This window comes from Manacus vitellinus, unplaced genomic scaffold, assembly GCF_001715985.3.
Source record: "Manacus vitellinus isolate BGI_N305 unplaced genomic scaffold, ASM171598v3 scaffold_2_pilon, whole genome shotgun sequence".
NCBI classification, from domain to species: Eukaryota; Metazoa; Chordata; class Aves; order Passeriformes; family Pipridae; genus Manacus; species Manacus vitellinus.
Genome location: NW_021940208.1, coordinates 37713138 through 37726468, shown reverse-complemented (window position 1 = coordinate 37726468; position 13331 = coordinate 37713138). Strand labels below are relative to the sequence as shown.

The following is a 13331-nucleotide window of genomic DNA, read 5'->3' as shown; positions in this document are numbered from 1 at the left end:
TTACTACAGGCTTATGATTCTCATGATAAATGTTATTTAACTCTTTTTTAAAAAGCAAGAACTCTTTCACTGGATTGACAGTATATTTTATAGATTTCCTCTGATAATACAAGACCTAATTCTTATATTTTGTGAGTGTGTATATATATTTCCTCTCCTCCTCTCGCCCCCACCTTGACTCTGAAACTTGGAATTTCTTCACACCAGTTCTCTTGCTGTGTCCTTTCTAAGCATGTCCTTTTCAGGGTCCCTTCTCAGAACAGCTCAGTTTTGCCTATAAGCTTTCTGTCCGTAGACCCCTGTCTCTCCAGGTGAAGGTTTCATTTTGACTGATGCACATGAAGTCCTGGGATGACATATTAATCATTTGGGTGATTTCTATGGAGAGATGGCTGTAGCCTTGAGGCCTCTGAAGGAAGGATATGGCTTAAGAGCAAAGAGTGGCACAGAAGAGAAGGTGCTGCAGTAATAGATGCTGCCTGTATTTTTAACCTCCACGTGTATTTTACTTCCACAAAACTAGTTTTCTTTAAGGAGTAACATTTCTAGTTTTGATTTCATATCAAGAAATACAGTAAATACTTGTAATAATTTCATGTAATTAAATCTCAACCTTTTTTCAGTTGTCACAGTACTTCCAGTTGAACAGAATTCATGATATTTGGTTATTGGTCTAGGATGATTAGGAACTGGAGGAAGTTATGCTGAAATTGAACATTTTTGGATAGTTATGTTAAACTTGTTTTGTCATTTGTTTTTGTTCCACTTGAACAATACAAACAGTAAAAACTAGAAAAAGTAAAAAAACAAACAAAACCAAACCCAAACCAAAACTCTACTAAAAGAGAAAACTGGAGATTTCAAGTCAGTTCTAAAATTGTTCTTCCAGATTGCCAACAAGTGATGGCAGTGCATCCAAAGGAAAACAGCAAACCAGTGAACCTGTACATATTTTAAAGAGATCTTTTGCCAGAACTGTCTCAGTGGTGAGTACTATTAAGAATCTTCTGTGGTTCTGGCAAGTTCAGTCATGCTTAGAAAACTGAAAGATGTACATGTGGAAATAATGATTTTTTTTCTCTTTGGTTTATCATGCAGAAAGTAGGTACACTGATATATAAAATATTTAATTATTTTACTTTTTCTGAAGATTTCGGATGTAAACCTAAATCTAAGCTAAACTTGGTATTGACCTGAGGGTGAAAGTCTAGAAATGTATTTATTTACAAGGTTGAACTACTTAATTTTGTGTTTTTCTGGTGGAGGGGAATTCAGGTGGAGTTAATTCTTACTGGTTGTATTCAAAATACAAGCCTTACTTCCTGCTAAAAATATTATCAGACTTTTTAGAATTTGAGTTTGCTTTACTGCTCTCTTAAACGGCTTTTAGACTACTGGCATTAATTAGTCACTGGTTAGATTTATCTCCGTCTTGGATTCATTCCATTATACATTGAGGATCAGATAGCATTTAATTGAACTTTGATAAACTGAGGTAAGGAGTATTCATAGGCACAGTGAACTTGCAACTATTAATAGAAGGTAGTCTGCAGCTCTTCTCATACAGGGAGGTTAGTCTAACTTTGAGAACTACTGTATTAAGTTGAGATACAATTTTGTCTCTGTATTTTTGAAATACAGTCCCTTCCTTATCTGTTACAAGCAGTGATTATTTTATTTTCATTTTCATCCTGGTTTATATTCTATACTGTTTTACACATACTGTCAGTATTCTTCATGTTACACTGAAGTTATTGCCTTTATGTGTCTGTGCAGGTTTGCTTCACCTTGCATTAAAGTTATTGGACAGTCACAGTCCAATTTTCTAAATCAGGCTGCTTTCTTTCATTTACGTATTCTCCATCTGTTCAGTATTCTCTATTGATCAGGATGATCTTCTCCTGTTCAGGTTTCTTCTGGAAATGTATTATCTACATAATTTGCATTTTTAGTAATCATATTATCAACATGTTCATAGCTACTCTTAATATATGTTTGCTTAAAAATATTTGCATTGAGCTATGAACTCCTGTGGCTTTTAATACTTCAAATTGTATCCTCTCTCTTCATTATCTTGCTGCTGTTATCCCTCACCATAGATGCAAACTAGTATAAGAGGAGAGTTCTGACTTTCTGGAGCACTAGGTGTTTTATATCTAACTTGGAACAATCAGTTTGATTGTTGCAACTTGAAGGTGTTCAATACCAAATACTTGTATTTTGCTTTCTGAGGTCCAAATTCATGAAATTACCAGCCACATCTAATGGTAGAAACAAAACTTCTTAAATCCTCAAATTTCTTGTGGACTATCATGTATTTCTGTTTAGCTTTCAAGTACTGTAAATGTTATATAGTTGCCATGATCCTGCAGATCATAATTTTTTCTCAAGCAAAATAGGATTTGTGTGTTGCATGGTAGATATATAAAGATATAAATATGTTTTCATAATAAACATGCATATAGATGCTCTTTGCTTTTCATCTGAAACTGATGCTGAAAGGTCATTTCTTGTTTTTTAACACAAAATCTGTCTTTGGTATCCTTCATACTCTGAAATAGGAATGCTTTGAGTCTTTACTGAGCATTCTTCACTGGAGTTGGACAACACTGGTGCTGGGAGTTGAGGAACTTCGTGGACTTAAGGGTTTCCAATACACTGCTACTCTTTTGGATTTAGAAAGGTTGCGTTTTGTGGGCACGTGCTGCCTGAGATTGCTGAGGGTCTACACCTGTGAAATATATCCAATATCAGGTATTTTTCTTGGTTAATTTGATTCATATTTATCAGCAATCATTATTTCACAGGACACCTAAAATTTGATCTAAGGATTAATGTAGGATATACTATAAGATGAAATACAGATGGTTTTATTGGATCAATTAAGAGACTTGTTGTCAGACATGGGGTATTTTCAATTATCTGCATAACCAAATGTCCAATACCACTTTTACACTATAACTTATATGTATTTTAAAGTTAATTTCTTGTTTGACTTGTCAGTTGACTTCTTTTGGACTACTTGTACCTTCCTTTTTTTCTCATCTCTTTACATAGTGTCTGCTTTGGTGGTGAGCACAATTTAAATTTGAAAGATGTATCTGTTTTTCGTGCCTGTAGTTTGCTAATGCTCTTATTAAAACACAGCATATATTATGACAGACCAGAAAAGTAGGAGTTTCTGATGTTCAGGTTTTTTTATATGGTTTAACACCCTTCACTGTGTCACTTTTGAAATTAACTTCTCTGAATGTAGATACATTATTGTTCCTAAATTCCAATTGTTTCATTTGCATGTAAAATGTGCATTTTAATATGAAAATGTTTCAGTTACTCCAAACTTAATTCTTTTCTTTGTGTAACCTTCTAGCTTCAGCTAAGGCAGTTGTAGAAGAAACGAGCAAACTAGCAGATTGCATTGGAAAAACTAGGACCTTGTTGAGAAAAATTTTATCTGAAGGAGTTGATCATTGCATGGTGAAGTTGGACAATGATCCACAAGGATATCTCAGTCAACCGCTCAGTCTTTTAGAAGCTGTTCTTCAGGAATGCCATAATACATTCACAGCTTGCTTTCATTCATTTTATCCAACACCAGCTCTCCAGTGGGCATGTCTTTGTGACTTGCTGAACTGTTTGGACCAGGTACATTAAAATTACTCAAGTAAATATTACAGCTTAGCTTGACCTTTGCTGAAATTGAAGCTAAGCAGTATTTAAAACTTTTATTCAATTTTTTCCTTTATTCTCATTTGCAACTTGAGTTTGTTGTTTTTTTGGTTTTTTTTTTTTTTTTTTTTTTAATAATCAGTTATTAGTTTTCTTTGTTGTTTGGTGGTTTTTGAGTGTCCAAGTTCAACAAGAGCCTAGGAACTTTGTCTCCCTTGGCTTTAAGATTCTCTCTGGGACAACGAAGAAACTTTTTGGTGCTGGTAACTGTCAGTACCTGCTTTTTCAGTGTTGAGGCCATGCCTTATATGTGCTTATTCTTGGTGCACGTTACTTAAGAGCATAAGTGTAGCGTTTTTTTCATGAATACTTGAGTAATTCCTCATTATTAAATATTACAACAGTGCTCTGACCCAGCCAAGTACATGAGAAGCTGACAATATTATTCTGTAATCAACAACTTTCCAAGTATCTTGCTTAATGTGAATGAGCATTCCACATCTAAATGGTGTAGTTGCTTGCTTGCATTGCTTGTAGTAAGATGCAAACAGTTTGCTGCTTTGCATGAAAATTCATTTATCATATACAATTTCAAGGAAGAATCTTTAATGTATTAGTCTAATTAAATTGTTTGGTTAATTGTAAGAAATGCTTTGTCCTCAAAGGATACCATAATTTGAAAAGTAATAATTAATGGTTTATTATTTTAAAATATACCAACCAAAAATATTAATTAGTCCAATTTTGAAAATCTAAATGCAAACTTATGAGAGAAGATAATGTAAAATTCATAGGAAAGCTTTCTCTAAATTATTTCTATAATTACGATAAAGCTGAAAAGTTCCTTTCAAAAGTAGTTTCTCTCTTGTTTACTTTCAGTGCAATGGTACCATTCTGTTCCTATCTGTTTATGTTCTTAGGACATTCAGGAAGCAAACTTCAAAACCTCCAGCAGTCGCCTTCTTGCTGCAGTTATGTCTGCTCTCTGCCATACTTCAGTGAAGCTGACCTCTATCTTTCCCATTGCTTATGATGGAGAGGCATTGCTGCGATCAATGGTTAAACAAGTCAGCACTGAGAATGACTCTGCTCTGGCCCATCGTTTTCCTCTTTTGGTTGCACACATGGAAAAACTCAGTCAGGTCAGGATGTATTCTAAAAATTTAATGGCAACTTCTACCTTGCAACAAAAAGCAGTTATACAAGTTGAAGATAAATTTGCCCATTTTCTTTCTAAAAGGCTTATTTCAGAAACTTATTTTTTCCAATTTTCATCTTTTTATCTGAAATATTCCAATTCTTTTTTTGAAGAATGTCTGTTGTTATTTTGGAATATTAAATTGGAAGAAATATACTTTGGAGTTGTATCCTGTTGCATAGTGTTTTGTGCAACAGTTTTTCAACTTTTTCACGTTATCACAAGGAGGAACATGTTGATAGATTTGGTGTTTTGAGGAAGAGTTAACACAGCTTTGGTAATAAAAAATCATGTCTCAAACTGGAGTTTCTAACGAAGTCAACAAAGGAAGCCTAGTTCATATAGAAGGTTATTAAACAGTTTCTTTATCAAGGCTCTTGAATACTGTATTTTTGCAGTTCTTTTATTCTAGAATTGATTTACAGGAATGGAAAGGGTTAAGATGATAATGAAGGATATTGGACTACTAAATAATATTATTCACTTGAGAAGACAAAAGGGGTAAGATTGTATGAAATGATGAGTGATGCAGGAAAGGTAAATAAATGATAGTTGTTGAGCCTACAATACCAAAAGTTTTGAGCAAACAGAGACCTTAGCAAAAAGTAAGTTCAGAAGTTTGCTGCTCTTTTATAAAGTATGTGGTTTAGCTGGAGAACAATCTCCTGTAGGCCATTATTATGCTAAAAGCTTTCATGGATTTGGAAAGCATCTGCATAAATTAATGAAGAAAAAAAACCACCAAAGACTGTTAAATGCAAGTATAATATTTATGTCTTGGATACAGATGCCTCTTAACTGCTAAAGATGGAAAGTGTTCTGTGCAGGTGTCTGAGCAGGTTTGCTTTACCTAATTGTCTTCCATATCTGTTCAGTACTTGGATAATTTTGAGAGACAAAATGGCGAGGAAAACAGACCTTAAATTTTCATCAGTAGAGCTACTTTTATCTTTCCTCATCAGAAATTATTTTCAGTATGGATAACTGTTATGGAAAACAGTGGATGTCACTGCTAGTTAGAAGGCACAGTAGATTCCTAAGCTTAGATTTGTTTCACATAAAGAACAACTGTTTTTGTAAGCATCCCGCCACTGGTTTTCACTTACCTGCTTGCATAGAAGATTCTTGTTGCTAACACCAAAACTAAAAAGCTTTTGAGATTCTTTTTTAGAAAACGTAGAAGAAAATTATATTAATAGTTCCACAGATAGCTGTATATCTACTGTGTTCTTATGTATGCTTATAAAGCATAGGCTATAAAGCAAAACTCTCTCTCCTGAGAAGGATACCTATATAGGATATCTTTCTAATTCAATAAACAAAGTGGTCACTACCTCATTCAGGAAATTAAAAATATCAGTTCTTTTGACAAGGAATACATACTATCATAGCTTTGAGAATTTTTAATTTTGTTTTTTCACCCTCTAGACATTTCTTATCATCATGAAGTCACAGATTTTTCGGTTACCTGATGCTTATAATATGTGAAAGTCTGTGTCTTGGGTTTTTCTTTTTTAATAACAATGTCATTTGTCATTGGTTTTTTTCGTACTGCAGAGTGAAGAAAATGTTTCAGGGATGACAAGCTTTCGCGAAGTGCTGGAAAAGATGTTAGTCATTGTTGTTCTACCAGTACGGAACAGCCTTAGAAGAGAAAATGAACTTTTCTCTTCACATCTGGTTTCTAATACCTGTGGGTTGCTTGCTAGTATTGTGAGTGAGCTTACAGCATCAGCATTAGGATCTGAGGTAAAACTGCTGTAAAATCATTGCTAGAAATCTTTCAGGACAGATATATTATGAATGTGATATAGGCTGTTACAGGTATTTTGTAGGTATGCAGATCTTTCAAAGATACTGGAATTCTCAGTTCTCAGTAGTTCAGATATTTTGTGTAAATTAAAAGCATGTATTCACTGTATTAGGCAAGTATTGTTGATAAATAGCTATTTAATTATGGCTACAGAATACTGCAGATTGTTTACAAAATGACTAATTTTTTTGAGTGCTTATCTTTTTGCCTGCATATCTGTGCATGTATCCAATCAAATATCCTTTCGTGAGGCTGTAACTTCATTAGATGATGGAAAATTATTTGATTTTCTTAAAGGGATGTCACTGCCTCTGGACTATCAGCAGGTTTCTCTCGCAGAAAGAACCAAATTTTTGATAACATCTTGACTGAAATTGTTTTTACCATTATGTTATTATCTTTTTCTGTCCTCTTCTTGACTGCACCTAAGACAGAAATCCCTAACTCTTCTTTTAGTACAATTAATTATATTTTGTGCTAATTTATCTTGTAAAATATGTATTTAAATACTTTAAAAAATTAATCAGATTCCTAATTATTCCTATTTAATTTCTAATTACCAGAAATATTTTCTTTTTTCTTTTTAGTCAGTATTGACTAGAAGACTCAGTAGTGGCATATTCTAGTGTTTATGAATTGAGTTTTAAAATTTACCCAGTTGAAAATCTGGTAATTTAATTCACTTAACTTTGCTTTATTAAAGTTTTCTAACATGTAGCAGTTAATATTTTCTTACACCTCTATTTAACTTTCTACAGGTTGATGGGCTGAACTCTCTCCATTCGGTCAAATCCACTCCAAACCGATTCACTAAAACAAGTCAGGGAAGAAGCTGGAATACTGGAAATGGATCCCCTGATGCAATATGTTTCTCTGTTGACAAAGCTGGTATAGTTGTTGTAGGATTTTCTGTTTATGGTGGAGGAGGAATTCATGAATATGAGTTGGAGGTTTTAGTTGATGATGTAAGTACTGCATTTGAGAAGATATTTGAAGAAAAGTAACCTCAGAGTTATTTATAATATGTTTTATAATGTAATATTGTAATATTCTTGTACAATCTAGACTACCAGAAAAATGGTGCACTGGTAGTACAGTTTTTTGATTTGCTCATGGTGGAGATTTCTGTTTTATTGCTAGCTACATACTGTATCTAGTAGGGTCCTTATCTTGGTTATTGTCGTGAACTCTTTATTATAAATAATATTTGAATTATAGTGGGCTTTTCGCTTTCTGCAGATAACTGTAAATAAGTAGCAGTTAGCTCTCTGCAAACTGTGAATGAAAATAAGTGAAGGAGACCAAGTTAAAACCAAAAGTTGAAAAAAAAAGGATAATAGCCTACTGGCATGGTCAGGCTGTACCTGCAGACGTTTCATGTACTGTTGATGTACTCTCTTAGAAGCAGCACAAAACTGTACTGTGGGTTATTGTAATGAAGACAAACCTCTGGTTTTTTACAGTATAACTGACGGTTTTAATGTCTTCCAAAGGGCAAGCATAGGTTGCTATGGGAAATTAACCTCTCCTTCTTAGGAGAAAGGCTTTACTATTGAAAAACCTGTTTGTTTTGTTTGTAATGCCATGTGTAAAAATTTATTCAACGAAACATAACTTGCACTATTGCTTGCATGTGTCATGTATTTACATTATAAATGTATTAATGACTCTATTTCTTTGAATCAGAGTGATCATACTGGAGATGCAACTCATTCTCATAGATGGACGTCTTTAGAATTGGTTAAAGGAACTTACACCACAGATGATTCTCCTAGTGACATAGCTGAAATCAGACTTGACAAAGTCGTGCCACTGAAGGTAAATAAAATAAGCACGCATCTGTAGGTTTCATACAACTTCTTTAGATAACAAAAATCAGAATGTTTGATGTGAATTGTTTGGGGTTTTGTGTATACATTCACAAGTTGATCTTGACATGTTTACTTTGTAAAGTCTCGGTTTCACCCTGTAACTGAAAAGTTCAAATTCCAATATTTATAGTAGCATAAGGTAGATCATAGCTGTTTAATAATTTTAGAATACTTTTGAATATGTAACTTTTTTTTTGTGCAACTTGGTAGCTAACGTTCTTGGGTACTTGGTTACTCTTAAAGTAATTAGTAGTAATTTAAGTTATGGCCCATAGTTTAGGAACATGAAACAGCTTTGATTTTTGTTAATTGCTAGATCTTTTTTGGTTAATTTCATTTGTAAAGTGCTTTGAAAAACTTTTCAGACTCTCCACTATTAATGTCAAATAGTAGATTTCCTAGTACCGTGAAGCCATAGATATTTGTTTTATATTGCATATTATTTTTGGTTCTCCTTTTTAAGGAAAATGTGAAATACGCAGTTCGTTTGAGGAACTATGGAAGCCGGACTGCCAATGGAGATGGCGGAATGACCACAGTTCAGTGTCCAGATGGTGTAACATTTACATTTAGTACATGCAGTCTGAGCAGTAATGGCACTAACCAGACGCGAGGACAAATTCCACAGATTCTATATTACAGGTTTGTGTGTTGTCATGATCCATTTCTAAGAAAAGTGAATAAAACCATCATAGTGCTATTATGCCACAGCTGTTTTTAAGAAGTAACAGAAATAAATGTATCCAAGTGTGTTTGTGGTGCCGCTTCCAGCCTTGTTTTAGGTTCTTTGTTTTTTCTATTTGGCAAATTATTTGATGTTTGACCTCTCTTAGAAGATTCATTGTTTGCTGCTTTAAAGCTGTAATACAGGGAACTGGTAAGATACACTACTTCAATTTCTGTTTTTTCTATATCCTAAGAGATTTTTGAGAGATACTCACTGGAATGTTTATCTGTCTGATTTACTCAGCTATTTCCTCAGTTTCCAAAAACAATTGTATCATGTAGTGAAGCAAGCTCTATTTATATGGGAACTGTCTCCTCTCTGACTTAAGAACTTAAAGGTATAAAAAAAGGAATTCTAGCTGCCTGAAGAAAATCAACTGAAACACCTTACTGTCCTGAAGGGAAGCTTTACTTCAGCCTTTCAGGATGGCAGTAGGAATTCACTTATGGTAATGCTTTTACAGAAAACATTGCTTTCATGTTTGAGGTGCTTGCCCTGAGGTGCTTGACAGTTTTCAAACTGTCAGTACAAGGCTGATCAATAGAAGATGCAAGGAATAATAATTTACTTTTATGTTTGATTATGTGTGAGATGTACCTACCTAATAAAAGATGAAGAGGAAAAATAAGTAGTGCTACAACAAGTGACGTATTTTGGACTAACAGGCACAAGAACATGTTGCTCTTCAGAAAATTTTAAAGAATTAAAGTATGAAGAAAAGTGGCCAGCAAAATTATAGTAACGGTATATTCGAAGATACAGGATAGCCCTAATCTATGTCAAAACATGAGATTGTCTGTGCTTAAAGAGTCAACAGACCTCCCTCTAGTTAAATTATGATTTATCAAGAAAGCAAAGCATAAATCAAGAGCCAGTGTTTCTATGGGAAAATTATGCAACATATTGGGAGGAAGGTGCACAAAGATCCAGTTTTTCAGTAAAAACAGTAATTGCTTATTAAAGAATGGAGTTGCAGTGGTGCATGATACTTTCATTGATTTGTTCTCCTGGAATCTTGGACATCTGTGTTTAGGGTATTCCTCCAGCATTTAGAGGAATTTAATGGGAAGTATCATAATTAGGAAGTATCGTTATGTAAGAAGGAGGAAAGAAGGCAAGGAAAACTTTTATTTTCACTCCTAGATTGTCTGCTTTTATACAAGCAAAAGAGGAAATTAAAGAGAAATAACGATATCTTTGATTTCAGAAAAGTGAAGGACATAATTTCAGTAATGGAAGCTTCAAGGCATTCTAACTTTAAAATAATATATGGAAAAAAACCCACACCAAAGTCTTGTCTTCAGATCGGAACAGTGTCAGGTTTTTGTGTTTCAACTGATAAAATTCTGAAAAGCTTTTGAAATTTTGTAGTGGCACAACTCAGAACTGTTACAGAATAAATTAAGTATGTTGGAAAAATTTGCAGCTGCTGCCTGTAATCACTGTCTTTTGAAGATTACGTGGACAACAGAAATTAGTGTTACCTGATTCATGACTATAGTTACGGACCTAATTTGAGTATTTGCGGTTTGATGTATATAAGAGGTTTTGATTTAACTACAGCAAAGGAACAAATGTTCAGTCAACTATTATAGAACAGAGATTGTAAGAGTCAGACTGTTTTGTTTGAAGGATACTCAAATACAAATCAAATTGTTACTTATGCATATGCAAAGAAAGACCATATGGAAAGAAGTGTGTTAACACACTTCTCATAAGGGCAGAAAAGTTTTGGACGGTTTTGTTGGAAAAGTGCTCAGTTGAATTTCACCTGCTGTCATTCATTAATAAATCTAAATGAAAAAGGCTTGAGGCTGACAGCAAAATTACAGTTCTAGGACACATTGACAAAACAAAATAATCTTTTTAAAATAATGAATAATTTAGGTCATAGAGAAGGACGGGTATCATTGTTATTCACTAAACTGCTCAGAGTAAAATTTTTGAGCATTCTGAGGTGCGAGTTCTGAATTATTAATATTCTGGAATGACGTTTTGAAAGATCAGATCTTTCTGGACAAACATAAGATATCCAAAAGACAATAGGAAATTTTGCTTTACATGTTGACTAAGTGATTTTGTTTCTCTATGCCAAGGCTTTATCACTATCATATTGAGGGCTTTAATTAGTTTATAATTGTCATTTGACTGCTTTGAAAAAGCAAATCCAACCAGAACTGTTATGTACCTTTTTTAAATGTATATTTAAATATTTTGTGCATAGTGTTGTTTAGGAGAGCCTAACTTTACAGAGTGGATTTAAAAGAAAAAACTGTTTGTTAAAACTGTTTGTTAAGCCCAGGACTGTATTTCAAAACCAAAATTAATCTTTGAAATAGGGAGGGAGAATCTTTTTCCCTGTTATACTAATGCAGAAATATCTGTTGGAACAGTTTTACTTGTTTTTGTGATGCATTTAACATTGCTCTGTTTTTATCAAGATACGTGGTTGGCCTTGGAAGAACATAGCAGTTATTACCTTTCTGTTGTTTAAAAGGCATCTAGTCAAAAGAAACATTCCAGAAAAATGCTTTTAATACTTTTTGCCAAATAAAAATATTCTAAAGGGCTAACACTGAGGCATTGCCTTCAAAATATCCTCCATGGTTTCTTTGATTGCTTTATCATAATAGCAAATGTAATGCTTCCTTTATTGCTTTATCATAAACTGTTGTGCTTATTCTATACCAAAAATCAGTCAGTCATTTGTTTTAGTGTCATTTTATATTTTGTGAACTTACTTTAACTTAATCTACCATCTAGGAGTGAGTATGATGGAGATCTGCAATCACAGCTGTTGAACAAAGCTAATGAAGAAGACAAAAATTGTAGCAGGGCTCTTTCTGTCGTGAGTGCTGTTGTGCGAGCAGCCAAAGACTTGTTACACAGGGCTCTTGCTGTAGATGGTAAGGCTTGAGAAAATTTACCTTTCAAAACTTTTCAGTTTGCTAGCAACCAGTAATAGTAGAATACAACTGCATCCCAGAGTTGTGATGTTTATCTTTTTCTTTCCAAAGAATATTTCTTTCCAAATATTTTTCTAACCTTTCATTCCTATAGGTATCAGACTGTGTAACTTTATGTCATTGAGTTGCACTTGAGATATCATAGACAGATACCTCATATAAATTTGCTCATCAATTTAGCAAGTATTGTATTAAAGCTGGTAAGATTCTTTGTTTCCAAAAGGTCTTCCATGTTGGGTTATTTGCAGATTTTATGCATGTTTTGCACAGTGGGGGTAGTCAGCAGGACTGGTGAATGTAAAGAATTTGTAAGCACTTAAATGTCCATTTTTGAAAAATGTAGACATTAGCCATTGTAGTAAAAATGTCCAGGATATTACATAGTGCTATAAAAATTGATTTGAAGAGCTAGGAGGACTTTGTTGTGCTAACTTTTATACCATAGAAAATACGAACACGGCTTCACAAAACGTCAGAGAATGCAATAAAATAATACTCTAATAGGAGGAAATTTTTGAACACAGAACTGTATATAATGATATGTTTATCTTGGGTTAACTTGGCAGATTCAGAATTTGACAATGCCTAGATAATGAAAACAATTCAAAGTGAAAATAAAAGTTTTAACTTGCAAGAAGCAAACCAGAAAAATAAGATGTGTTTTGAACAATGCTACATTTATTCATAATACCTGTGTTTTAATTATCTTTATTTAGCTGAAGACATTCCAGAATTGCTCAGCTCTTCCAGTCTGTTTTCGATGCTGCTTCCCCTCATAATAGCCTACATAGGACCAGTAGCAGCAGCTATTCCCAAGGTATGCCCCTCAACAGAAATTGCTGAAGAAATGTGTGAATGCTATGCAACGAAAAGGTTTACTCTAAGATTCCAAACGTCTTGATGTCTTATGATTTTATGAATTAATGGTTTAAATTTGACCACATTGACTCATTATGAATTTTCTGAGAGTCAAGAATTTTAAAAACATGTAATGACTTTTTTTAACTTGAATTGAAAATATTACAAAGAAAATATTAAGGAGACAGAAAGAAATATGACAGGCTTTACCAGTAGTGAAAGACAAGGC

General features: G+C 33.7%; 1 protein-coding gene across 1 annotated transcript in view; it reads left to right on the top strand.

The window, feature by feature from the left end:
* Nucleotides 1–13331, top strand: part of MYCBP2 (MYC binding protein 2) — a 155987-nt gene that overhangs the window by 64598 nt on the left and 78058 nt on the right. The window contains exons 29-38 of the mRNA XM_018070965.1: nt 890–986; nt 2562–2754; nt 3371–3645; nt 4590–4811; nt 6425–6616; nt 7439–7645; nt 8367–8498; nt 9015–9193; nt 12042–12184; nt 12961–13061. Of these exons, the coding sequence (XP_017926454.1) occupies nt 890–986; nt 2562–2754; nt 3371–3645; nt 4590–4811; nt 6425–6616; nt 7439–7645; nt 8367–8498; nt 9015–9193; nt 12042–12184; nt 12961–13061 (1741 nt within the window). The remainder of the gene's footprint in view (nt 1–889; nt 987–2561; nt 2755–3370; nt 3646–4589; nt 4812–6424; nt 6617–7438; nt 7646–8366; nt 8499–9014; nt 9194–12041; nt 12185–12960; nt 13062–13331) is intronic.